General features: G+C 38.9%; 1 protein-coding gene across 5 annotated transcripts in view; it reads right to left on the minus strand.

Annotated features, from left to right (window-relative positions):
* Positions 1-2,191: 2,191 nt before the first annotated feature.
* Positions 2,192-27,222, minus strand: part of LOC127364742 (core histone macro-H2A.2) — a 74,830-nt gene continuing 49,799 nt past the window's right edge. Inside the window, exons 1-9 of one of the 5 annotated variants that reach the window (XM_051402579.1) lie at positions 21,775-21,954; positions 19,522-19,722; positions 18,913-19,019; positions 18,586-18,777; positions 18,002-18,109; positions 13,987-14,086; positions 10,091-10,180; positions 5,316-5,490; positions 2,192-3,838 (exon numbers count right to left, since the gene is read on the minus strand). In XM_051402579.1, the coding sequence (XP_051258539.1) occupies positions 3,673-3,838; positions 5,316-5,490; positions 10,091-10,180; positions 13,987-14,086; positions 18,002-18,109; positions 18,586-18,777; positions 18,913-19,019; positions 19,522-19,693 (1,110 nt within the window). In that variant the 5' untranslated portion in view covers positions 19,694-19,722; positions 21,775-21,954 and the 3' untranslated portion in view covers positions 2,192-3,672. Of the gene's footprint in view, positions 3,839-5,315; positions 5,491-10,090; positions 10,181-12,403; positions 12,495-13,986; positions 14,087-18,001; positions 18,110-18,585; positions 18,778-18,912; positions 19,020-19,521; positions 19,723-21,774; positions 21,955-27,222 lie in introns of those variants that run through there. The other 4 variants (XM_051402581.1, XM_051402578.1, XM_051402582.1 and 1 more) reach the window with 4 other exon arrangements.

Below are 27,222 nucleotides of genomic sequence, written 5' to 3' on the forward strand. Positions count from 1 at the left end.
CTGTCCCACAAAAAGGCCGGCACTCCGCCGCCTGCAAAGCGGATGAACCTGGTACATTTGAACCTTCTATATATGTATCCATAAAGGACCAATCCGTAATCTAAACGTGAACAAAAGGGCCACCCCAACACCGACATTAAAAACACAGGTTTGGATACTGCTATCACTCTGACGTTGATTGATATCTTTAAAGATCTCCTCCAGACCAGGATTGGCTCTCAAACTATTTGTGATGTCACAAATCATGCTGGTAAGCCCCGCCCCTTAATCAGATTTTCATCGACCACAGAGAAACTTTCCACTTTAAGCAGATAAATGTGAAGACATCCTTCTAGTGTGGAATTGTAGGAACAAGAGAGAGCGACTTGAATTAGACAACAACATCTCCGGTATTAATATTTTCTGATTTCCAAGGTTTGTTTTACTGATGTTTTAATTGTGACTGGGAAATGACTCAAAAATATATGGATTGGTCCTTCAAAGAGTGGCTAAAGAACTGCAACAAAATGGTAGGTTCATACCGAATCTTGATTGTTGTTTCAGTCCATATGTATGATACAAAACTTCATTAGTAGCCATTTTCTGATTCACGAATTGAATCGATGCTGATCTGGCACTGCAATGTAAAAGGAAGAATACGAACAAGCCCAGCTCTTCTACGTTTAGGTAAATAAAACGATTTGATTAAAGCGGCCACAATCAATATTTCTATATTAACAATGTATCACATATAGACTTATTCTATCAAATGGGTCTCTTGCAGTGACAAACCCGACTCTACAGTAAGTTTAGTGTTCTTTAGCTGGTTGTTTTGGTTTTCCAGCCCCCAAAATCAACATAACTAACACAATTTCCAGCCATAGCAGTGGTGCTTTTAAGTTTAAAAGCTCTGATAAACCCTCTGTATGCCACTTACCCAGCATCAAATGATGAAATACAAAGTTAGAGACTAGCTGGTGAACATAGATAAGCATTTAGCAGTTGAAGATTGTTCCTTCAGGAGTTGGTGGAGACCAAAAGCAGAGCTAAAAGGAGAGTGACTATTTGACTTACAGTTGCCAGGTCTCCAGAAACATGCTCCGAAAAATGCTAATGTTGCTCAGTGGCTGCTAAATGTGTAAGTAGTCAACACTGTTTACTAACACAAGTTGCCATACCAACTTGAAAAGGGATAAGCCAGTGTTGTGTTTACAGCTTATTTACGCTGCACCCGAGTGGCCAAAACATCAGTTGTTGCTGCTTTAAGATTTGAGAATGGTGCTCTTTAAAAGAAGCTAACACTGACTTTTAATAGGAGAAGGGATGTGAACTACGTCTCCCATGTCAGTCACTTTGCACAAGAACAGTCATTATTCGTACCAACAAGAGCCCACTATGTTTGAAATACACAAATATGCATTGTCATTGCACAATGACATTGGTTCACATCTGGAGACAACAGCTGAAAGTTGTGGATAACAGTTCCACCACCAGCTTTTTGCTCTAACACCGTTGAATATTTTTGGTGTAGAAATGTTTGTCTTTGTCGTTAGGGCAAGGGTTTGAGAGGCCTGCCTGGAGTTTGCATGTTTGCAGAATGGGGATCTGGTGTTGAAAGGCTGTATGCAAAACAGATTATAGACCAGAAAATAGTTGGTATCAGAAATTTCATCACTAGGGGAAGTTAAAAGTTGAGCAACAACGGCATTCTCATCCAAACAATAAGATACGTAAAGCTCCTTTAAGCCTCCATATACTCAACTTTAACTTTAGCTCATCATAATGTCCTCACACTGATAATCTTCTTTTCTTATTGTGAGACAATTGGGTCCTCTTAAGTACAGTACAGAGACACACACATGCTTGTAGAGCTGGAGGTTGAGCTTGGGTTCCAGAGGCTTTGAGTGTGGCTTTCAGTCAAATCAAATAAATGCAGCATGACATCCTTCTGCCATTTGTTCTGCAACACTTCAAATTATGCTTACTTTAATACAGCGGAGATGGATTGTTATTACATTAAAAGACACACACACTTGTTTCCATGGGGGACAATGAAGGTTTGTCTTACAATTAAACTTCACACACACTCTCTCTCTCTCTCTCTCACACACACACACACCCCTTTTTAATTTTATGAGGCCCACAGTTCCTGGCAGCATCCTGAAGGACAGCATGAAACATAAAATGATCTCATAATGTCGAGAGGATCAAATTGATGTTTTTAAAGGTATTTTATTACCGGAGTGTGTACAGACCTTTTGTAGAATCATCAATTGTAGCAATTCTTTAGAAAGCATTTAACATATTTTTATTTTTTTCATAAGAAAGTTAGGCTTTTGAAAAGTCCAAATGCAGCAGAGCAGTCGGGTTCCTTTATATATACGTCCGTCAATCCCAATTCAAATCCAACTCAAATCGATCAGCGTCTGTGTGAAGAGGCCTGCTGCTGCACAGAAAATGGCTGAGATGAAAATCCAATTCTTGATTACAGGGAGCCATCTAGTGGCGGCTGAATGGAAGAGCAAACCAAAAGCAACAGCAGAGAGCCTCTACTTCCAGCAAAAAATGCGTACACTTGTTTTATGGCTTAACAAAGACAAAACACACAAAAAAACAATCTCTTACAATATTATTATTTTTTTGCTTCCAGATCACCTGCACCTTTTAGAATCAATGTGAAAATTAAAATAGAAAATAAAAATCTATGTTACAGTCCAATATTTTACTATAACATTTCACAAATACTCCATCTATATAAACAGTCATAGGAACACACAATATAAACCATTTGTGTCCTGCAAAAACCTCAAATCTCCAATTCTACCATTTTATGTCATATCATTTTTTTTTTTTTTTTACTGTAAATGACAAACGACAGCTGTTCTGTTTACAGTATAAACCTGTGACATTAGTACCAGCATGAGTATATAATATATGGGCATTTACATGACAATTCTTTTCGACTGATTCCGTTTCTTTTTTGGAAATTCAAGGTCTCTGCAGCACACAAGGAAACCTGCCTGTTTAAACAAAGGCAAACACAGGAATTTGCAACGCACAACACAAAAACAAAAACTCCTTCCATAGTTCTTTTAGTCTCCTGAAGACCAAAGTAGAGCAAACTGAACTTTTCTCAATACTTTACCATTTCATTATACAGTACTATTAAGAACAGAGATGTTCCAAAACGTAGAATTGATACCAAAAAATACACTGAATTAAGTGTCTTGTGTTTTTGAGATCAAAATAAAGAGAATGGCTGTTTTTACTATCTTTACTGCCATTACATGCATTAACCCGTATTCATCGGACTTCTCTGGAAGCCTGGTAATTGAGGTGTATCTCTCATAACATCTTTTACCGTATATACCATGAAAATTAAATCTTAAAGTGAGTCTTTTCACTTGCTGAATCTGTTTTGTCTGGCACCGTTTGTATTAAAAGACCGCAGAATGAACAGTGCACTTTTACATTTAAACACCAGAGGTGAACAAGTAAATAGGAAATTAAAAACAATAAAAGGAAAAATTACAAACGTAATGCAAAAACAAGTTCCCGGCCTATAGAAAGAATCTTCTTTTTCTTCTTCTCTTCATATTTAACAAATCACTATTAAACACCTTCCTATTTCCTCGCAGGAAAGAAAAAAACAGAGTGGAGAAAAAGGGACAAGGAGGCAAATCCTCCAAACTCTTAGCTTGTCTCCAGCTTGGCCATTTCCTGCACGTAGATCCCGATGCTCTCGCTGTCGAACAGCACAAAGTAGACGGTCTTGATGGTGGAAGACATGGTGGCCACAAAGTAGCTGGAGATGGCCTTGAGGATCAGCTGTGCCGCCGTCTGCTTCGGGAAACCATTCCTGACAGAAAAGAACACACACTTAGCGAAATGTGGTCAAAGGCTGGAGAGACATTTTATATTTACTCGACCATGACTGTGGCATTCATTATGTTAGAGGTCAGCATACATATTTTTGAGACCTAGTCTAGTCTCACTCAACATTTAAAATACACAAAGAACCTTTAACTAACTTCTTTACTCCTTTCATCCCAGGCTCAAATCTTTCTTATCTTTCTTAAAAAGGAGTGTGAAACTTTGCACACCACTAAAGCTGTTTGTTTGAGTCTGAACCTGACTTCCACTGACCCCTTATCATCCAGCGGTTTCCAACCTGTGGGTCCAGACCCAACAATGATTCGCAAGTTAAATCTGAGGGGTCTTCAGTGAAATATGAAACCAGTGTGCAAATAAAAAAACAAGACCAAGAGTTCACAGCCATGCTAGCAGCTCTGTGAGGCTGTACTGAGGCCCAGCTGTGCTTTGAGCTAAATGCTAACACAATGCTAACACACTGATGTTGAGCAGGTGTAATGTTTACCATGCTCACCATCTTAGTTTAGCGTTTTCGCATGCTAACATTTACTAATTAGTTAGAATTAGCAAGTATTAGGTCATAAACCAAAGTATTGGACAAACAGAATTTTTTGACCTGATGGGGGCGCTACATGAGGATCACCAAAGTTCAGTGAAGTCATTCTATGTATATTGCCAACGATTAAAAATAATCTGCAGTTGGCCAAAGTGCTTTACACAGTAGAAAACGAAAAAAGAAATGAATAAAGTCATTAGAATTAATGCTGAATATCACAGCAATCCATCAAATAGTTGTCGAGATATTTCAGTCTGGACAAAAGTGGAACTAAACACATTTTAGTTTAATTTGTGAGACTTTTCTCAAAATGTTCTCCTGTTTTTTGGTTGAACTGGAGCAATTCATTAACATACAGCATTAAACCTGTGACGAGGGTTCACAAGCAGATGGCTCATGAGCCAAAAAGGTCACTGCTGGAACCTCCACTGCTGCTTCCACGCTTTCTTACTGTTGTTCCAAATACATGGTATGTTTATCTCTCTAGATCAAAGTGGAGGTGTTTACCACTGTTGCCAGGAAACCATGTCAACTCCCGTTTTGACTTACACAAAGAAGAAAAAGAGAAAAAAAGTGTGCGAGCTGGCAGAGACACACGAGCATTGCATTTTATTGCTGACAGCGCATTGCTGAATGCCACTCATGATGTTATGAAGATGTGAGAAAAGACATTTCTTCCAGTCAGGTACAGTTTCTTGGTCTGGAACCAGGTTTGCAAAGTGTTCATATTACCACACTTTTTTTTGGCAAATGACTTCCAGTTTTAGACTAAAAGAAAGCCAGAGTATAAACACCCTCAAGTTGATGTACAGTGAATTGCAGGATGTATAGCAGTTGTGTTGTCAATGAAGACACAGCAATATAAAAGGATCGCAAAATGCGTCGTTTCTCAGCGGTGTTTTCTTACCTCCCGCTACCAATGGAGGGGAAAGCCACAGACTTGAGTTTCTTCTCGTCGGCCAGAGCCAGGCAGTTCTTCACCGTCTTGTCCAGCAACTCCTCGCACTTGTCGGAACCCCAGCCCGGACTGTTACAGTGGATGACGTACTTAGCAGGCAGGCCGTAGCCGGAGGTCAACACGGCTGAGGGATGGAGAGGAGAGGAGATGAAGGAACGGTTATCACGGTGAGACAGGAAGAGGAAATAAAGATGGGGGCTAAGCAGAGAAGGAGAAGGAGCAGAAAGGAAAAGTTTGTGTTTCTGTTTGCACATTTCTATGAAAATTATTTCAGGATCAATGAAGAATCCAATTTGGTCTGAGATGAATGATTATTTTTAATTACAAATTAATTTCTTTAACAATAATCGGTCCAGTGTTTAACATTTAGAAGGATCTATTGGCAGAAATGGAATATAATATTAATTAGTAATTAGTTTTTAGTACATAATCACCTGAAAATATAAGAATCATTGTTACATTAGAATGAGTCGAGGGAGATCTATAGAGGGAGCGGATCCTCTTCATGTTTCTACAGTAGCCCAGAATGGACAAACCAAACACTGGCTCTAGATAGGGTCTTTTGGATTTCATGGCCTCTATAGTTTCTCCTACATGGTTGAAAGTCAAAGGTGTATTCAAATGGTTGCAATCTGCCATTTCATGCTGCTGAATCCTACACACTGGTCCTTTAAGGCAATAAAATGGCACAAAATTGTAAAAAATGTCCCATTTCCCACATTTGCCTGCAGTCAATTAACTTCTTCTGTTTGATCAACAGTCCAAACTGAAAAGATACTCACTTTACAAAGATATAAAGCAGAGAAAAGCAGCAAATCATTGCAGTTCAAAAAGCCCAAACTAATGAATGTTTGGCATTTTTAGTTTGAAAAGAAACAGAATCAACTAATAGCTTCAGTCCTAACTTAAATAACAACAGCCATAAAAAAAACCACTGTTACCAAGCTCTAACATTTGATTTATTCAAGTCACTATACAAAAACAGACAAGACACTGGATGACATTTATCAGTGAGGTAAAAAAAACTGAAGGAATGTGGTGTCTCTTCGGAACTTTCAGGAAATATGGTGACTTGCACAACACTAAAAACATAATGAAATGAAATGAAAGAATAATGTTTGTAGTCACTATTTAGTGAAATCAGTACCTTAAACATATGTTTTCTACTGTGCTGCATCATCCCCATCTAGTTTTGTTTAGTCAATGACTGAACTTATTCGCCTGGATTTCCTCATGTCACATCTATTGTCTACAGTCAAGCTCAGCTTCATTAATCAGTTTTGCCAGAACTCAAAAGTTGAATTTGGACGCCTGAAATACTAAAATAACACTTTGCTTTGTGGAAAATGTATGTAGCAAATCTCCCAGAGCTTAAAATGGTTTGGCCAGGGTGTTACAGTAAGGTGGGCCGGAGAAATCACTTCTCCAGACAGACTGGAGAGGTGAAAAGAAAAAGGAGAAGAGGAAGAACAGGGAAGAGAAGACAAGAGAACAGAAGAGTCAAACTAGCAGCTGTAGACAGTGTAACTCAGCCAAAGCCCCTGACTCTGTGAAGTGAGAAAGCCTCCAGTCAGATTTTATTAGCCCACAGCGAATGTGTGACTGGACCGGAGTCAGAGCTGAGAACGAGCTGATTTCCAGATGGCACACAGAGAGGATGGAGAGACTTCACACAGCAGAGCGAGAGCCAGTCACACTGCAATGTGTGATCGGGTTGTGAGGTAAAGTGTGCGGATGATGATGATTACTGGTTTCATGACTGCCTGTAAAGGTCAACTAGTTTTATGGTTTGGGAAGGGAGGAGAAGTATGTGGTGATGTCCGTGCATAGCTCAGCTGGAGATCACCTGTCAATCAAACTATGTGGACAGCACTGCAACATTTCTGTTGTAGTTTGAGTTTCTGTGGGTGGCCTTGCTGTCAATAAATTACAATAAGACAAAAAACAAAAGCAATAAGGAGTTGCTTAATACTTGGACTTCCCAACCCTGCTCTGAGTATTACTGACACTGTTTCATAACAACTTAGAAACTGCTTGTAGTAGGTTTGAAAAAAGGGATCCTTTGTGTACTGAGCAGAATATTTACACATTAAAAATACGCTTGTCAGTGCTCTCTGGAGGACCAGCCCGATATACCTGCCTGGTTAATTTATCTAGCTCCATTAGTGAGTATTTGTTGCAGGAGGAGGTGGAATGAGTTGGAGTGGATTGACTTAAAATACACTACAGTTAAGGGAGCGTTTAATTTATGTTACCAGGCAAATGCCACTGATTACAGGTGGTAAACTCACAGCAGAATAAACGCAGACGAATGCTCCTTTTTTTTGTTTGTTGGCCATTAGCTTATTAAAATATTCCCTCCTCTCTCTTTTCGGAGGGTTTGGATTGCCTTTTTTCCCAATACATGTCATAATGTACGATTGAGTATTTACAGCAACCAATCATCTTCCGTTTCCCAGTGATCCTCTTTAACTTATTGCTTCCTCTTTAACCAACAGCTCCCATTGTCATCTAACAGTTTTTTTAATTATGATATACTGTATATCTATGCAGCAGATCACTCACACACTGAACCATGTATAACAAAATACTCAAACTTAAAAACTACCTGTTTTTGGATTAAACTCAACTTCTGCTTGAATAACATGGTTAATAACTCCTTATTTTTCTGGCCTTGAATTTGGGACCAGATGAGCAGATACTTTTTTTTCAAGTATTTTAAACATCCTGAAGAACTTGTTTGATAGCTGTTCTGAACCAGGTCTGGTCAGGATGACCGTTTTGGCTGATCCAGAGCCCCAGAATCCCTGACAGCCTCTGCTGGCTTGGTGTTCAGTCACCTGGTAATCTATTTATGAGCTCCACACAGAGACCGGGATTATGATGCTGAGCTAACTTGGCTCAGTGTGAGAGAGAGAGCAGTGGTGAAGGTGGGGAGTGTTTGAAAAAGTGAGTGTGAGTGATGAATAATGAGAGAGACAGCTGGAGAAAGAATAAGACGGACAGAAAGGAGCAGTGGAGACAAATGGACTGAAAGATAAAATAATCTGTAAGGGCTCAAACAATATGGCTCTCTGAAGACTGATGTCTGTAGTTTTAGACAAAAAGTAGCAGAGAACAGATATTATGTGCCAATGCGAAATGGCTTTGATCATTTTCATGACAAGTTTCTCTAAAAAGTTCAATAATAAAAAAGGAAACTCTGGCAACATATAGCCTTTAAAAAGGAAGAAAATAGTGGTCAAATCTCTGTGTTCATGTCCAAAGGGCTAATCCTTGCTGCAGTGTCCTGACGCCAAAAGGACCCAGCCCTCTTTAACTTGGTGTGTGTGTGTAGATGAAGAGAGATTTACGGGACTCGCTGACATCACTGTCATAGGAGCTGGGTGGTGCTTGAGTAGATCAATATGCACTTTCTAACCCCTTCAATGGTGACATTGGAAGAAAGCCATGAAACGTCAGTGTTGCTGAGGCAAAAACCAGTAATAAACATGTGAGATAGCACAACTGCAACACAGAAATAAGAGAAGGAGTGATGATTGCAGCGTTGCAGAGTGGCTTGTGGTTTACATTCACAGTCTTTAATACTTTACTTTTAGTATTAGGAAATGTCTTGTCTTATCTGTTGTGCCTGTGCACTTTATCTGTTTCATCGTGGGAGAGTGAGAAACGTCCTCTCGATTCCTTTGTATGTCTGGTGCATGTGAAGAAATTGACATTAAAGCTGACTTTGACTTCGACAGTTGCAGCAAAGCGAAGGCAAAGCGAAGCCATCGTCACATCACGTTGTTTTAAAACATAAAAAATGTAGTACTAAAATATATAGTCTACATCTATGTATCCCCTAATAATAGGGTAAGTACCCCTGGTTGGGAATGACTGTTGTCTTTTCTCAATTTTTAAAATCAGACTCATCACCACATATTTCACCTGTTACTGTACAGGATAGCAAAGTCATACCACTTAGAAAGTGACACCCCTTTAAGAGTCTTATCCAAGCGGCATGCTTCTACTGTCTGTCTTATTTTTCAGTGTTTCTTTTGTGTCTGTTTAATCATCTGTATTTTGTCTTGCTACACCAATTTAAAAAAACTGCTTTTGCTTCATAAACAAGTTCACAATCAGTATAGAGCTCAACTAATCTAACTTAACTATCTGTATCTGACAGCAATCAACAGCCACAATCTGACCTAATATGTCCAAAACATGACTCCCAAACTTTTCTAATGTCTAACATTATTCATTTATTCTCAATATTATCAACTACAATATTTGTCTCTCACTGAAATGATTCATTTCCTTTTCATTACTTCATTTTTAATATTTATATACCATTTACTGTCAGTTCTCCTGTATTTTTTGTTGAATAAAGTTGTGGGAAAAAAATTATCCACTGCAAATCATTTAAATAATGAGCACAGCACATTCTGTCTCAGAGATTAATTTTGGATAATACTTTTAGGCCTATTGTTGCATGGACTCAAGCCATAACAACATAACCAATAATATTGGCTTGTTGAATACAGGCTGGTAAAATAAATGTTCTGTCTGAATTTTGTAACATCACATTTTAAGTCACGACAGCAGAACCTGACTTGATCGAGGCTGAACCCAAACTTTGCCATACCTTCAGGCTCCTCAAGCAGAGATGTCAACCTCTGTTCATAAAGTAAGCAGCAGGTACTGGTAGTCAAATCCTCATACTACCTTCTGTGCGCACTTACCGCCAGCCACCTCCAGAGGGCCATTTTTCTTCTTCAGCTCCTGTAGCGCTTCAGTGAACTCCTTCCCTCCCTTCTTTTCCAGGGCAGAGCCTGTAAATGAGACAGAGGAGTGATTACATCCTCACATGGTGCTGCTAGAGACAGAGAGCAGAAAAGAGGAGAGGTGATGTCATGCAGACAGACAGGCTAGCAGGCAGATGCGGAGACAGACAGACAGGTAGCCAGGCAGACAACGATGCTGTCAATCATTTCACCGGGCTTCTCTCTGAATCTCTGAGCTCTCAAGCAGAAAACTGAGTCTCTGTTACTTTATTTGTGAGACGCAAGGAAAGGTCTCACAAATGAAGTTTCAAAACTGCTATTTTCCAAATGACTCATTCTGACTCAGTTAAACTAATGTGTTAAAGCCCCTGTCCCTAATTACTTCCCTCTGTCCTCACACACTGGCTTATTTGCAGTGCACTGAGAGTGTTTCTTTCACTTGCAAATTACACAGTTGAGAGTTTCTTTAAAAAAGGGAAAACGGTTAGCAGCATGTTATAAATGAAAATGTAAAAGCTCTGTTAACGTTTGAACACACATTTCAAGTCCAGGAAGCAATCTTAGTTCTAATTCTGAAGAGGAGAAAGATACAACTAGAGGTTAGGGCCATTGGGAAAGCAAATTCAACTGTTTGTTTCCTATTTTGATGGCTAAAGGAAGTTATTTCGCTTTAGATTTACTCAGAGTTAAAGAGAAAAGCCACAAAAGGAAACCAGAGAAGAGATTAAAATCTACCAGAGCCAGAGAAATTAATGTTCTGGCAGCAATTACATTAAAAACAGGCAGGGGAGAAAAATACAATAAGGTTAATGTCAGCCTCTTAAAGAAAAGTTAGTGGAAAAAGCTCTCCAAATTATTTAACAGCCAATACGAGCAAGCCGATACAAAAGAACAATCTTTGTAGTTTAACAGCCTGTTATGTAGGCAATAATGGTTAAATAGTTAAACATTCATTCACTCGTGAATTCAAATAACAAGTGATCAACACTCAAACACTCTGTTAATTCTCTTTCTAACCAGCGGAACTGACAGCACAGTTGAGGGGGCAGAGGTCACAGGATATGGAGTGAGTCCCAGATTGCCCACATTTCAGCCGCATGGAACAAAGCATCGACAAGCAGCAGCATGGTTTCAGGATTAAACTGACAGAAATATGTGGTTGTGTATGCATTACATGATGCACTCTGTGAACACTGCATCTTCTGCATGACTAACAGCCCTTGGATATTTGATGAGGGTAACATACTGAAGCACCATATGCTGTAGGTGAAGCACCTGTGCATCATCAGTGAATAGAGCAGTAACTATATTCCTTCTGCAGGCTAGCTAGTGCCTGTATGATGTGACCATAAACTTGCAAAGACTTGAGACAGTGAAACGTTTACTAATGTTTTTGGGAAAGTCAAATAAGAACTGTGTAGCAGTTAATGCATGGGTCTGTCTCACAAAGCAAGATTACTTACTAGGACGAAGACTCAAGACTGAAAAGAATTCAAGGGGGTTGCATTGGTGAGGGTGTGTTTCAGGTACAGTGTGTCAACAAAAAAGTACAATCCAGAAGGACCTGTTTAAGTATCCGTGAGTTTGAAGGCTTCTGAAACACAAAAACACACCCCAGCGGTTTATAATTCTTTAAAAATGTTACTACTCTTGGAAGTTATCATTGTTATCAGTTTCAAAAAAATCCTTTACGGTGCATAAAAACGCAGGAATCTCTGATATGTGAGAAAAGTCAGCTGCCAACCAACAGCCTTTTTTGAACGCAGTAAGCTGCCAAATTCAAATGATCCTTTTCAGTCCACATTGGGTTTGTCTTCTGGGTCAGGTTTATTGAAAACATAGCGTGTGACTGCAACTCTCTTTGGCAGCTGACTTTCAAATCTTGGAAACTGGAGTTTCCCCACAAGCACTTAACTGCATACATAAAATAGTCCCTGCTTGCACATTTCAAGCCTCTGCAAGTTAATTTTCACTCATGATACGATAATAGTTCTTTCAGTCAGTGTTTCACCAAATTACATAAATACTATAGTGAAGCATTTACAGTAAGAACAGCAGGAGGTTGGGTTGTGGGTTTAAAAGGTTTTGTCCGGTGCAAAACCCTGGCTAAATAACACAGCAGAATAAAAACTGTGCTGCTGCTGTGATGTTCATCCACAGACTGCAGTGCAGACTATTTGGAATATGCGAGAGAGAGAGAGAGAGAGAGAGAGAGAGAGAGAGAGAGCAGACAGGCACTCGCGGTCTCCGTGGTGTCAATGGTTCCTTTACCTACTTCACCACCTGTATAGAGGGAGGAGCTGGTCGGGTGAACGACAGCGTCACTCTCCACGATGGAAATGTCGGCTTGGACAACTTGCAACTACAGATGACAACAATGACAAACAACAGGCAAACAACATGGTGGTAAAAACACAGTGAGGGTGAACAGGAGCAACAAGATGGGACAAAAAAAAAGTAGAAAAAATGAAATGAAACAGAAGAACAGGAAGAAAAGAGACAGAGAGGTGAGCAAGCTCCTTACTGGCAGAGGACATCACAGAAAACAAAGAAGCAACTGAGGACATGGTGGGTCACATTATGTAATTAGGAAGCAGGACTGCACAGGTAGTCAGATTTACTTAAATCGTCACTCATTAATACACAAGATCGCATGCTCGAGTGCATTTTAAAATACTCAAATTTGAAGTTTTTAAATGGGGGTCAGGCAAACATTTTATGAATCTGACTTCTGACTAATTGTGTTGTCCTGATTTCTTGGCTCACTGAAATGAGCAAAGCATTTTATGATCACACTCCAGGCCACCAACCTTGCAGTCAGGCTGCAGTGAGCAACTAACAGAGGAGGTTCGTGTTAGTTTTTCTTCTGTAAAAATGGTGCTCTATTTCATTCCAATAACTGTCCTGAAATACGGTGATCATTAAGCTTTATAAAAAGGTCTGGCAGCCATCTGAAAGGAGGACAACCTGGAATGAACTCAACACATCTACACGATGGGAAAGAGCAAGCAGGATCACTGCTCTGAGGAGCTTTGATAAAATCCTTGAACGTATCCACAGAAGTTCATTTCATTCAGTCTTGCTAAAGGGAATTGTATTTTATGTATGATTTTCTATTGATCTGCAAGACAAAAATCCATCTGCTCTCCATCTTAAGTACAAAAAAAGCAAGGTCACATCCTTGAGGATCAAAGTTAGGATCTTCACCAGGTTTTCCCACTACGAGCAACACCTTCCACAAATCCTTTTATTTCGTGAGAGCTAAGCAACCGTCACCAACGAGCACTTCTGCGGAGGAAAGTTGGCTACAGCCGACGCTTTCCAGGTCAGGAGACGTCGTCAAAGACCGATCATACAGCACACTACCTTTTTTGTAACAAGTGCTGACTATAATTGCTCTGAGGCACATGCAAAAATTAGTCAGTACTTGGAGAATGGCTGCGTCATTCACTAGGGCTTACTGTAATATTGAGGTAATGTGACTGAGCTTTAATACAGTAATTTGTTTTACGGAGAGGTTTAGAAGGCTAAAATTTAAAACAAAAATATGATTTTGCCCAAGTTTTTCACCAAAAATATCAGTTTTAAACTGATATTCACTATTTTTTATTTCCTGCTACCAGAGGATGCTGATCTCCATAGATGAATGAGTCCTAAATGATCATGTTGCCCACAGTGTGAATGAACACACCTGGTGGAAGAAACCGGTCGGGAAGTCTGAAACCTTACTTTTAGAGTTCTTAATTCACTGATAGTTTCATTTAGGAGAAGCTGTCAACCTGTCGATCATTCAAGGATTTTAAATCTCAAACCTCACTGGGACCAGAGAGGATGGCCAGGGTGGGGGAGCTCACCTAGATCATCTTTAAGTTCAAGTTCAGCATTGGTGGGGTTGATGACCCCCTCCACGTCAAAGCCAGCCAAGTTACTGACCTCGCTGTGAATAAGGTTGAGCTGCGGAAGGGGAGGCGGGGAGGGTGGGAGCGAGGGGGAGGCATGCCAAGGAGGAGGGAGAGCAAGAAGGAAGAGGGGAGGAAGCAAAGCCATTAAAACCAGATTCATACCACTGCTTAAAGGGATACCTTGACTTTTTGATGATTTATTATTACTGTGAGTAGATGCTAAATGTATTTGTGTGCAGTGACATTATGTCTAAATGTAGAGTGACAGCCTTCACTCTGTCATATGTACAGGTGTATACTGAATAAAACACAAAAGGTTTTACTGCTAGCTGCTACATCAGGTTAAAAGGCCAAATATGAGCATTAGTCAGCATTAAATCAGACCTCTGGATGAGCATGTTTTTAAAAGAAGCACATTGTGACAACTAAAATAATTAAAAAACAGGACAGCAGGCCTCCAGGTGCATTGATTGAGAAATGATAAATAATCTAAAATGTCAATGGAATGATTAGGATTACATTTGTGTAACACAGACAAATGGCCACAGCCAAGAGAAATGGCTATAATATGTAGAAGGTTGAAAAATACTGTTAAAAAAGGTCATTTTAGATATAGAGAGTGGTGTTGGAGTGGGTTGGTGGGAGGTAAACAAGGGAAAATGTGCTCTTCCTACTGTGAAATGTCAAAATGTAAAAAAAAAAAAAAAAGAGCTAATTATACCTATTTTTGTATCTGTGTCTGCAGTTATGATGAAGTTGCGTGTGGAGAGTATTTATGTGATTTTGTCTACAGCTTACATTCTGTATGTTGTTCCTATAGAAGGCCAGTCAGTTTTCTTACTCTCCACTCTTGTTTTGTTTGCAAGGCGGCACAACCAAGAATAATTCCATTATTCATTGTATAATGTGATTTAAGTGAAGGTTAGCTGTATCACTCACTTTCTTTTTCAAAGCCAGCAATTTGACGACAGAAGGAATATTCTAAAAAAGATCAAAATGTCAAGGTATCCTTCTAAATGTTAAGAATTTTCAATGCATAGGCCACATCCTGTTAGTATCTCAGAGTTTAAAGGTGGGGTATGTGATTCTGGAGAAATCCAACACCAAGCAAACAACGACACAGCAAGTAATGTAACCAACGTTGGCTATGTTGTGGTCTAGCAAAGTTGGTGCAGTTACAGCTCAGACACACTGCCCGCGTGGGCAGTGCATGACGGCTACCTCGTTGAGCTGCTGCGGCTCACATGACTGTGGCGTCTACATGGAGAGTGTTTCTGCTGTGGCACCAACACTATCTTTCTACTTTGATAAATACAATACAATAAAAGCCTTGTTAAAAATAAATGGATTCTGTCCACAGAAACACCAGAGAGCTTTTAAACTGAAACAGATACTGGAATGATGTCCATATGAGTATGAACAAATCCTTTTCACTGTCTATTTTTGTTGTTGGCCTGAACACGCTGCGGTAACACGCAGAGAGGATGAGGTGGTTTTCCTGAGCCGGCACACCGGCTCCAGACAGCAATACTACACTACAACTCTCCTGCTACTACAGCTAACGTCACATCAGCAGCATATTGGCAAACTAGAAAGTAAGCTGAATGTCTGTGGGCAAGTCATTTAATGTGATCTGACACAAATCCTGGCTGGAATAACAAGTTAGTGTTGTGTGGCTCGGTCTGATCCACTTTGTTTCCCCATTTACAGAGCCAGGGATGCGTACAAACACTGGATTTCTTTCAACTCACACAAAGAGCAGAAAGCTAGTGGACCATGTGGAGATGCTCACTACATTTGACAAAAAGTGTACTGGATTAGAATCACATACCCAGCCTTTGAGACTCATGAATCATTTGTTATACAGAACACATTTCACCTAGAAGATAATAAAAGGCCCAAATCATCCTATAAAAAAAAAAAAAAAAAAAAAAAGCAGTGAGTGAAAAGCAGTGACAACAGAGACGTGATTTGGAGAGAGTAACTGAGGCTGAACACTTCGGCAATAAATGTGCAGTTACGATAATTAAGTCTATAAAACAGAAACAGACTAGCTTTTCTATTCATGGGTTCATTATCTTAATCAGTGGGGGGTTAACTGCATTCATTTAATTAATTATCATCCACTGATTTCTACAGCTGCTGTAATCTGTGGTCAGCTACACAATCGAGCACTGAGCCATTTTTACTAATGAAGAGAGTACAAATATGGCTGCTACTGAGTCTTTAAGGTGAATATCAAATTAATGCAATACATCTAGGAACCAGCATTAAAATGAGCTTGAGCCAAGATAGAGATACACATGTTTTAACTAATATTTCAGCCTTTAGAAATAGGCCAAAAAAAGCTGTGATTTGTAATTCTTTAACACATTTTCTGACACTACAGCCTGTGATGTTCAAACTAAACATGGGAAATCTGATAATTGATAAAGATAACTGGAAAAAACACAAGCAAAGAGTCTCATTATGTTACTACATCAGATCTGGTTATAGTATTACTATAACCAGATGTGATGTAGTAACACATATTATTTAATAATTAAATAATATAGCCGTATTAGTATAAGCACAGTAGACCCAAGCATGCAGTGCCATTAGCAGCAGTTAAAGTCACAACTGAGCTGAAACGTTGAGCTCTGGAAGTAAATTTCCCCTCATTTCCACCTCTACAGAGTGCATTTAATTTTTCTTCCACCGCGCTTTAATAATATGTAATAGAGAGTTTTCATGACTCAGCAGCCGATTGTAAAACAACTACAAATTACATTCCTGTTGACACGATTAGTCAATACGATCCTCTTTGTTCTGTGTTGTACTACATTACTCACAAGAGCTTTGAGAGGCAAAAACAGATTACACAGATTACGCTGTTCAAATGATACTGCTCCTCACGTCATGTTGTATTTTGTTATAAAATCATAACAATCAGCAATTACCATCATTTATTATAAGTTTAAAATTAGAGAACAGGGGAATCAGTGACACTCCTTGCATCATTCTTGACTCATTCATTGTTTTACTCCCAATGTTGTTGCCTGCCTTTCATGTTTTTCAAACTCAAATCTATTTTTATAAGCTTCTGATCTTCATGATCTTAAAGCTTGATCTTTTTTTTTTTTTTTTTTTTTGAGAGGGCTTAGATGAGACTTTCAGGCAATTTTACTTCCATGCTTCAGTTCAATAAAAAGGGGTTAAAAAGAAGATTTTTTTGTGCTCAGCAGGACCGAAGCGAGGGGAGCTAACAGATCTGGCAGATCTGAGATAAAGTGGACGAGCAGTTAACACAGCATTCACGGTGGCCACTATAACACTTTAAGCTTAGCACACCGCTCTGTTGAGCAGCAGTTTAAGCTCTTAGATGAAGTCTGGTGAGCTATAGCAGACCTGTTAGGAAGTACAGCGGGATGGAAACTTACTTACACTAACATTTATAGAGTAAAATATCACAAACAGCTTTCTTGCTATGAGACCAGATATCTAATTCAGAAAACATTATCACATCATCTTTGATTGATTTTACCCTGTTCAGTTATGATGAGCAAGTAAAGATAAAAGCCTGAATATTTTAAAAGGAGTTTGTACGATTAGCTCTGCAGGCGTTTAATAAGAAATCCTGTGGCTGAGCAAAATACAAAACATACTGTTTTATAGTTTTCCTAAGCACTAATCTGGTTGCTCATCATGAATGAGATATCTAGTTATCTCCATGAAAAGACATAAAACTGTGTCTCGTTCCTTTGACTTCAGAAATATGAAATATAATATACATTTTAGAGCACAAGAGTCCTTTGACAGCCATTTGTACACATTTGAAGACATTTTTTATAAGCCTTATTTTAGCACGGCATGCATTAGGTGTCTGTTCATCCCAAACTTCAATCATTCAATAGAGACTCATCTGTTTATTATATATTCAGCTCAGACCTGTCTGGGGTTAGTATACTTCTGCAGGCAGAAAACTGACCTTTTGACCCAGGAAGAGGCTCTTGGTGGAGAGCACGGTGAAGCTGTCAACAGGAGATCCCTCTGTGGTGCTGTCTGCTGACGCCGCCTTGCTCACCTCACCCTGCTTCTGTTGAGGACACAGACGTTGACACTATGTGACACTTTGTAGTCCTCTATAAGAACGTTGTTTTCAGTGGAGGGATGCGAGAGGCCAGGGTCGGTTACAGTGACGATGCTTTTACTATAACACCATCTAGTCTAATGGATCAATAGCTGATATATGAGCATCAGTCCAGATCTTCTATCTTGTTAAGTTAGTATGAGAAAATTATCGATATCAAATGATCGATATCAACATTTATCTCTTTATTTCTCATTTCTCTCTTGTCTATCTCATGTTCTCACTGAATCATTTTTGATCATTTCAGTTTGTCTTTCAAAATCTGTAAGTCTTTAAAACCTATTGTTGTGATATTAATTTGAACATGGCACGCTTATAAATCAGTGTACCAAAACAACAACATTAAGAGGTTAAACAGGAGTTCCTACATTCAACTACAAACGCATTCAGTGTTCACAATCATCAGGTTTGTGGAGCAGTACCTTAGCCTTCCCTCCTCCCTTTTTCCCACTCATTTTCTTGCTGGCTGATTTTTTGACCGGCTTGGGTTTCTTCTCAGGGGCGGGTGAGACGGGTGTCTCCAGTTTTCCCTTCGCTCCTCTCTTCTTAGCCAGCAGCTCTGGGTGGATGTTGGGCAGCACCCCACCTGCTGCGATAGTCACACCTTTCAGCAACTGAGACAGGAGGATAAAGGTTTAAAAAAAAAAAAGTTCACACAGCCCTGACACTGCACAGAAACAGAATAGATTACGCAGATTGGATTACTTTAAAATAAACATGACATAATATCAAGTTTACACGCTGCTGACCTGGTTCAACTCCTCGTCGTTGGCGATGGCGAGCAGGATGTGTCGTGGTGTGACACGACCCTTCTTGTTGTCTCTGGCTGCATTGCCTGCCAACTCCAAGATCTCCGCTACAAGGGTAAAAAAAAATATATATATATATATATACTGTAGAGCACAAGCGGTTTAGAAAATCAGTTAATGTCTCTGAATGTTTAGGTAAACTCACTTAACGATAATAGACTAACTTTCATGTGGTCGTACATGAGATTGGAGCAAATGTCCCCAACTGGACTGCCGTTTAAATGTAACCCCTCAACCTTTTTAGCAAATACCAGGAGGTCAGATGGTCTCTGAATATATGTACAGCTTTAAAATGCTTCCTCATCAGTATCCACAAACTGTCATATCTCGAAGCAGAAGCTGACGTTCCTCATTGCGAGCAGCTGCCTCATTTATTTGCATTACTTTCCACCTGGGTTCTGAGTAGATATCACTGAATATTAAGATTCTTTAAGTCGACAGTAAAACATCTGTAGTAAGTAGATAAGCTGCCCTCTGCATGTAAATATGCATATTTAATATTTATATTTAATTATATATCATTCCCTCCTCTCCAAAAATAAATCTCACCAGTAAGATACTCGAGGACAGCAGCCAGGTAGACGGGTGCTCCCACTCCAATGCGGTATTTGGGCAGGCCCCTCTTAATGTAGCGCAGCATGCGTCCCACGGGGAAGATGACCCCGGCCTTGGTTGACCGGGACGTCTTGGTCGACTTCTTCTTTCCTCCTCGGCTGGACATGGTGCTGAGACCGCTACCAGTGTCAGGCTCTGCAGGGACACATCAGGTAGGATAAACAGGCAGTAATACAGTACTGGACAGAGTAAAGCTTCTTTCTTAAATATATGTTGGCCAAAGGTGAAAACATACACTCATCTTACTGACTGAAATCACAAACTGAGGCTGAAACAGAGGAAAGCTTTTCCAGACTGGAAAGTTGCAGACTTCCCCATATGAAACCCTAGTGTTAGGTTAGGACACGTCTCCCGCAGGAAGTGATGAATCAACAATAAATAAAACGGTCTGCAACAAGCAATGGGCTCTCACAGGTCCCAGTAGTTCAATTCTGACACAGAAAAACATGTGAAAATTGGACTTTCAGGATGTCTTTCTTTTCTGACTGTAAACACTGACAGGTTATATTCTTGTCAGTGTGACATGAAAGGCTGGAATCTGTCTCCTAAAACACACTTGGTGCAACTCCTGAATACCAATACATCTTACTTAAACAGATTTTAGTATTTTAGATATATTAATAACCAAAGAGCCACATGAGGCTTTTTGTGTGTTTTGTTTGGATAATAGAAGCCTTAATGTCACACTAGCTGTATGATATTGTGATACACGATATTATCACAATAATCATGATAAATATACTTCATACTTTTAACATAGCACTAAACTTTACCTTACACATATATATACACAGGGCATCACAGACAGGCACTTCATCTCCCTGATCTTTATTTTGGAGTTTATACTCTCTCCACACATTCGGTTTAACCTTGGAACGATGTCCCCTTGTCCAAAATAATATGGAAATCAACATTGGACTTTATCCTGGCGAACTAGACAGCTGTTTCAAGTCAAGCCATATGAGAATATTCACAATTAGGGCTGCACGATATGGTAAATAAACTGAATATTACGATTGCGATATGGTTCACGATTAGCCGGAATGATCCACTTTTGCATCATAATTTTTGTATTTTCACCGAACTAAACTATTCAGATCATAATGATGAGACACTTGTTGGGGTCTGTAACAAACAAACATACTTTCTTACATCTGGAGAACAAGATTCGTAGATTTTTGTTTCATATAATGCTGTTTATCAAAAAATTGTTATTAAGAAATTGATTTGGATTAACTGTGCACCCCTAATTACGATACTGGATATTCACCACAATAAATATATGTTTATTTAATCACGATATGCGATTAGATTGTGTATCATCCCTACTGCTGTCTGGTCACTACTGCAAACGGATATTTGATTAATAACAAATGACATTAGCAACCTGGACATGGTCAAATATTAAAATATAAAATATGCATATTGTGTTTATAGTTAAACTCTAATAAAAAAAACTCTTAATATTATTATATACAATATGAGATACATCCATGCAGAAAAATTGATTATGATTGAAGTCCCTCTTATTGTACCAGATGCAAACACCAATTAGCTGTCTGTTACTGAATCAATCAGCCCAGCCAAAGGCCAGGCTGCTTCTTAAAAAGCTGCTGTAAATTCAAATATTTCACACACACACGACACATCAGATCATATCAAACATATAAACGCCGCCAATTACAACGTTATTGAGCAGCAGATATAGCGGACACAACATCTGCGGCATTTCTCCACTCCGGTCAGGTGTGGGTAGGTGGGTTTAACCGCCACACTGGGCATTTTCTTTCTGCTGGCCACTGACAAAAACAACCGATTTCCGCATGCCCGACGCATGCACATTTATTTCATCCACACACTGGGAGACTCAACTAATGGTTCAAATCGAGCTGTCAGGCGACCGGAGGACATTTTCCGGTTCAGGTCAGCGAGCTTTTTCCTCGTTGTGGAAATAAACCCCTCCGCCGGAGAGCGGCGGCAGCTGCCCGCTCCTCCTATCCCCCCCTTCTCTCCACCTCCCTGAGCTCTGTCAGCTCCAGCCCTCCGCTGTCGGCCTCCATTGCCAGGCAAAAGCGCCAAATGGCAACGCTGACGGCCGAGTCCGGCGAGCGCACACCGACTCGGCCGACGAGAAGCGACCGCGCTCGACCCGACGCGACGGCGTGCGAAACCCGGCGGATTACTTACAAGAAAAAACAGGGCACGGCGAGAAAAAAAAATGTCTCCGGTTCTCCGGTAACAAGCCTGGGCAGAGTCCTGGACTCCCACAATCCACAGCGAGTTGAAATATATCGGAGCGAGCCAGCGCTGCCCCGCGGAGCGATGCAACTGGAGAGAGCGAGCAAACCCTGCTGCCGAGATGATCTTTAACCCTTTACACCTCTTTTAATATGAGGAAGGAAAACACGTGGTCTGAGATGAAATGCTGACTGTTTGCCCGAGCAGATCGATGCTCTCCAGTAGTCACAGTATAAATAGTGTAATTTACTGTTACATTGAAACTCTCAAAACCCAGGGGTGTCACTAATTCTGGGCACCTTTGTAAAAATAGTCCCCTGTATGTATCCACCCCCCACAAATCCCTTTGCAAGACTGGGCATCAATGCATCAATTAAATAATTAAAAAAAAACAGTATCAAGGCAATTAACTGTAATTAAAAATGGACATTAGTCTCTGTGTTGTGTTTCTGAAGAGCCATTATGAAGCTCAAAGCGTGGTCGGCTGTGAGTCGTCGCCATCTTGGCACAAATGAGCAAAGACGTGGAGCCGAGGCGAGCTGGATGAAGCCCCCATACTGAAAATAACCACCTGTCATTCATAGAGGTCGTTCCCTTAATTATTCAGAACACATGCTTTGTTTTATGGAAAATTCACCTGTACAGTTGTCATGAAAGGGTAAATTAGCCATAAAGACTGAAATTGTTTTCTTAATGAGGCTGTAAACATGTTTATTTCTGCTGTAAATTTGGGGCATTTTAATATGTGGCCTTTATGGAGCCAGCCTCAAGTGGACGTTCAGGGAACTGCAGTTTTTGTTACTTCCGTTTTGGCTTTGTTTTCCAGCCACGGGGGTAATCGCTTTATATAATAATGCTAACTATGTGTTCAGAAGGAATGCTAAAAAATCACCAGATCACTGAAATCATTCATTCATCCTCTAACTAGAGTCCATCTAATAATTGATTAGATATTTCAGTGGTGGACCAACAGTTTGATAAGAATGATGTATTAATAAAAACACTGTGTATTTTAGCCTTAATATAACAAATAAATTATATAAACAATAGATAGAGCGAATGTGCAGCAAGAGGTCAAACATTTACAGAGGACCTTACCTCAACACAGAACACCTGTAGCCTATAATAAAAACCTAATGGGCCGTGTGGGAGAGATAACACATGCTGTAGGTTTAATGAATTGATAAAATCCCAAATGATGTATCCAATCGTACAATAAGGCAACAGGTAACCTTTGCATGAACTAATTTGATTGATTTTAAGTCTGATCAGCAACAGGTAAACTTACTAAAAATGTATTATGATCTTGTCTCTTAAGTTTATTTTAAGTGTCACTTGTGTCACAAAATGGTGCAATTTGACCTTACCGACACACAATACGACGATACACGTGTACACATTTAGTGCAGTGTTGCAGGATAGTCATTGGTGGAGATAGTCTAAGCTTTTGTCTGTTTTCAATGAAATCATTACACAGAGAGCAAAGATTAAGGTAGTCATTGGTCCACTTTGTTCTCAGAAATGTGGTCAATACATTTTAAATCTGAGGGCAGGAGTGGGATTGGATTTAATTGGATTATCAAGACTGTGATTGGCTTGTATCTCACATGGGTAAACGCTTTCCGTTTGACCTGTACCTGGCCCTGTTGTTGCCACTTTGCAGGTATTGGTTTCTCTAATAGGGTTAGGGCATCAGCAAGGTGTTCCTAGCGACGTGGCCACCGATGTTAAGATGTTTTACCACCTACTGTGCTGGGGTGTGGACCGGAGTTAGTTCTTCCTCTTAATCAAAATAAATCAATCAGTAAATTTAAAATATAGATTCTTTTTGAGTTTCTCTCAAGGATTTAAATACATTAACTCTCTGACCCAAGATTAAATACCATATCAAACTAATTTCCTGTGTCTGTTTTAGTATATTTGGCCCTTATATATTAAGTGCTCTACTGACTCCTCTGTTGAGTCACAAGATAGATGCTTGTTACTAAAAACATTAACAATGTTTCTGTTTAAGTCAAGTGTCCCTGTAAATCATGACAATATAGCAGTGAAACTGAAGCAGCTAAATGGAATTCAGTCACTGATTTTATTATTTACGCCTGTACTTTTCCTAATGTGACATGTCAAATTATCTTCAGGCCTCTTATCAACAAATCCTGTGTTGACCAACCAAAACCAATAAATGGTTTGTGCTGCTAACAACCAGTTACTTTTAAAGCATAGTGTCTTCAGTAGTAGTTCAAACTACTTAGTAAGAAAAATTATTAAATTGACAATGTGATACAGAATTATAACAAAGTATAATACAAAAAAAAGTCCAAAAAGTGCCTACTTGTTCATAAACCAGTACAGTACCTCACTATTCATATGGAATGTGTCAGTATAACTCATCAGTAAAAACATAGGTTTTGTCAGTTGAGGTAGTCATGTATTTGTTTAAGTATGGCCATGGTAATACTTCATCAGGCTGAGATTGGGGACGTTTATCCATAATGACGCTGGTGCTGTGTGAGCAAGTGTGTGTGGAGGGGGCGCTGCCTGAGCAGTACATTGCCTGGGCATGCCTCCACAGCAGTCCGGGTGAAAGAAAAAGAATATGGGGCTATTCAAAGAGGGTTCAATTACAGTAGTGAAAAATTTATATTTTTAAGATGCAAAATTCAAGGTTTCAGAAGTTAATACACAAAAATAGCAAATTAATTTTACTCCTGGAATTACAATGCAAATATGAAAGTAGTTGAACCACCAATAAGCTGTTGCAAAATGTAGTTAAACTACTAGCTTAATTACATTTTCTGTATGAATTGGTACCACAACTCTATTGTTACTGCAATTAAAAACACATGAAAGAGCAATATTGTTGCATTCGTTGATGATAATTTGTTGATAATTATAAAAATATAAAACCAACCAACCACTGAAGACAACTTTAATATTTAACTCTCATGAAAATGCAAATTATAATGTCGGGTTTAATTCTAAGGAAGGTCAAATAAGTCGCCTCCTCGTAATCATTTATTCTAACTCAACTGCATGACCACATAGAAATGGAGATGAAGCTTTCTTATTAAATCCACACACAAGCATCCAAATTACAAAATGGGTCATCTGAATCCAAACAGTCCAGTGTTTACTGAGTGTGTTTGTGAAGGGAACTTCATGTGACAGATGTGTGTCAAAACCCTTCAGCACACTAATGCAACGGCTACGGCTTTACACCAGAGGTCAGACCTGAGCTATTAACACGCCACTGCATGCAGGAGGACTACAGACTACACAGGTTTATCCAGTTTCATGAGATCAGTTGACACCAATAAAACTGTAAATAAAATCAGTGGTGGAGGAAGTATTCAGAGCATTTACTTCAGTGAAATTACTAATACTGTACTGTAAAAAAATACTTAAGTTAATTCAGTAAATGTAATTAGGTCAACGTCCTTAAATTATGAAAAGTAAAAGTGCTCAATGCAGATTGTGACTTATATACTATTACATTATTACATTCTCATTACTTATGCATTAAAGGAGGATTTTACTGTTGTAGTTGGTTGAGGTGGAGCAAATTTTAAACTGTTTTGTATTGGACTGTATTGGTTTTTATTATCATTATGGATTAATCTGCTATTATTTCCTCCATTAATTGACTGAGAAATGCTCTCACAGTTACATAGAACTCAAAGTGACACCTCCACAATGCTTGTTTGGTACAATCAATATTAAAAATAAATTGAAATTATTAATAAATTACTAAAATAATGACAAGGAAATGCAGCAAATCCTGAGAACATGAGAAGAAATAAAATAATAAATTCAAAGTAATAATAAGTAAAGTACAAGTACCTCAAAATTAAACTCAGTTACATTGCACTACTGAACTAAATAGGAATCAAGCTAAAGACTGTGAACTTAAGTTTACAAGAAAAAGATAATTTCATCATTTCAAATATCAGATGATAAATATTGTCTTACAATGTCAAGTTTAATCAAGAATATGAAAATTAATTGTACGCCTGGTTTTTCATCAGCTTTACTGAGGATGTAAAAACATTCAGAGTGGTGTCTTTTTTTGTTATATACTTGGGCATGTTTTTTTCCTCTTGCATATTAATTAAAGTCAAAAGCTTTGTTTTTACAGTACATTCACATAAAAAAGAGTTGTATTGTAGCCTACAACAAAATGTCTAGTTTGCCTGTCCTCCCTCACTGCCATAACATTTAAAAGATAACTGAAATAAAACAATACATAGAGAGAACAAACAGAATAAATAAGACAAATTAATATAAAATAAGCACATGGTTACACAGTAATCTTTAAAATAAAATTCAGTGTAGCTCAGTTTGGCGCCACCTCCTGGATAATCTAAGAATAGATCAAAACCCTGGTAATGAAGTAAAAATTACTATCACAGAGTTATGCCTCAATAAAACAGTATCTGTTCAGTATCTGTGCAGATTATAGTGGCTACAGGTTCAACATTAATGTGATATTTAGCTGCTGTGACATAACACAACCAGCCTTTGATATGAATCAATTTTATTTGTACAGCGTGTGTCATAAGATGTGTCATAAATCTACTAAATATAAAAACAATTTAATGTTTCAGGCAATAAAGAAGATAGAAGTCTCTGTGTACTTCAATTCCCTCTCTCCATTTATTAAAAACAGTCTGATCCCCAGTGTTCAAAGTCATACACATTTTACATAATGAGCATAGTGGACTGACCCCCCTGTACGATAATAATGAGTGATTGTGGAGCCACATGTTGGAGCAGCAGACATAGGCCTGGAGGTTATCTGGGTTGGAGAGTGTTAAGATAGCTGAAGGGGATATCACTAATGACAGAATGTGTGAACGGCCTGGGGTGGTCAATATCTTACGGTTGTAAATATTACCAAACAGCATGAGGGAGATGTGCACAAACATGTTTTGGAGGAAGAGCTTCTCTGGAGACAGAAACTATTTCACTGGTTCAGCTCAAACTCAGTGGGCCAACAACATACTAAAGCAAGTAGAAAGGGTAGAAGGAAGCTAAATATGAAACAAAGATGCTCTTTTGTTACTAGCCTATGTTGTCAATTTCCCCTTTAATTCCCCCTTAAAAAGCTTTAAAGGATAAATGTGGGAATATTGTTATTATTGTCAACAAATTCTATGAAAAGACCAAAACCTTTGCCTTTTGAGAGGCTTATCTTCTAAGGTTGGGGGAAAAAAATGATTCTTTATTTATACTCACTTAGATAAGTACTAGTAGTATAACACATAAGAGTTTAAAATTAGTAAATGCATAAAACAAAAACAGAGAAACCACAAGTGACAAATAAGTGACAGGAAAGACAAAAACATCAATTAAAACATTCACGTTAGAAATAAAGCAAAAGTTATAATTTTACAAGAG

This window comes from Dicentrarchus labrax, unplaced genomic scaffold (genome assembly GCF_905237075.1).
Source record: "Dicentrarchus labrax unplaced genomic scaffold, dlabrax2021, whole genome shotgun sequence".
In the NCBI taxonomy this organism is placed as follows: domain Eukaryota; kingdom Metazoa; phylum Chordata; class Actinopteri; family Moronidae; genus Dicentrarchus; species Dicentrarchus labrax.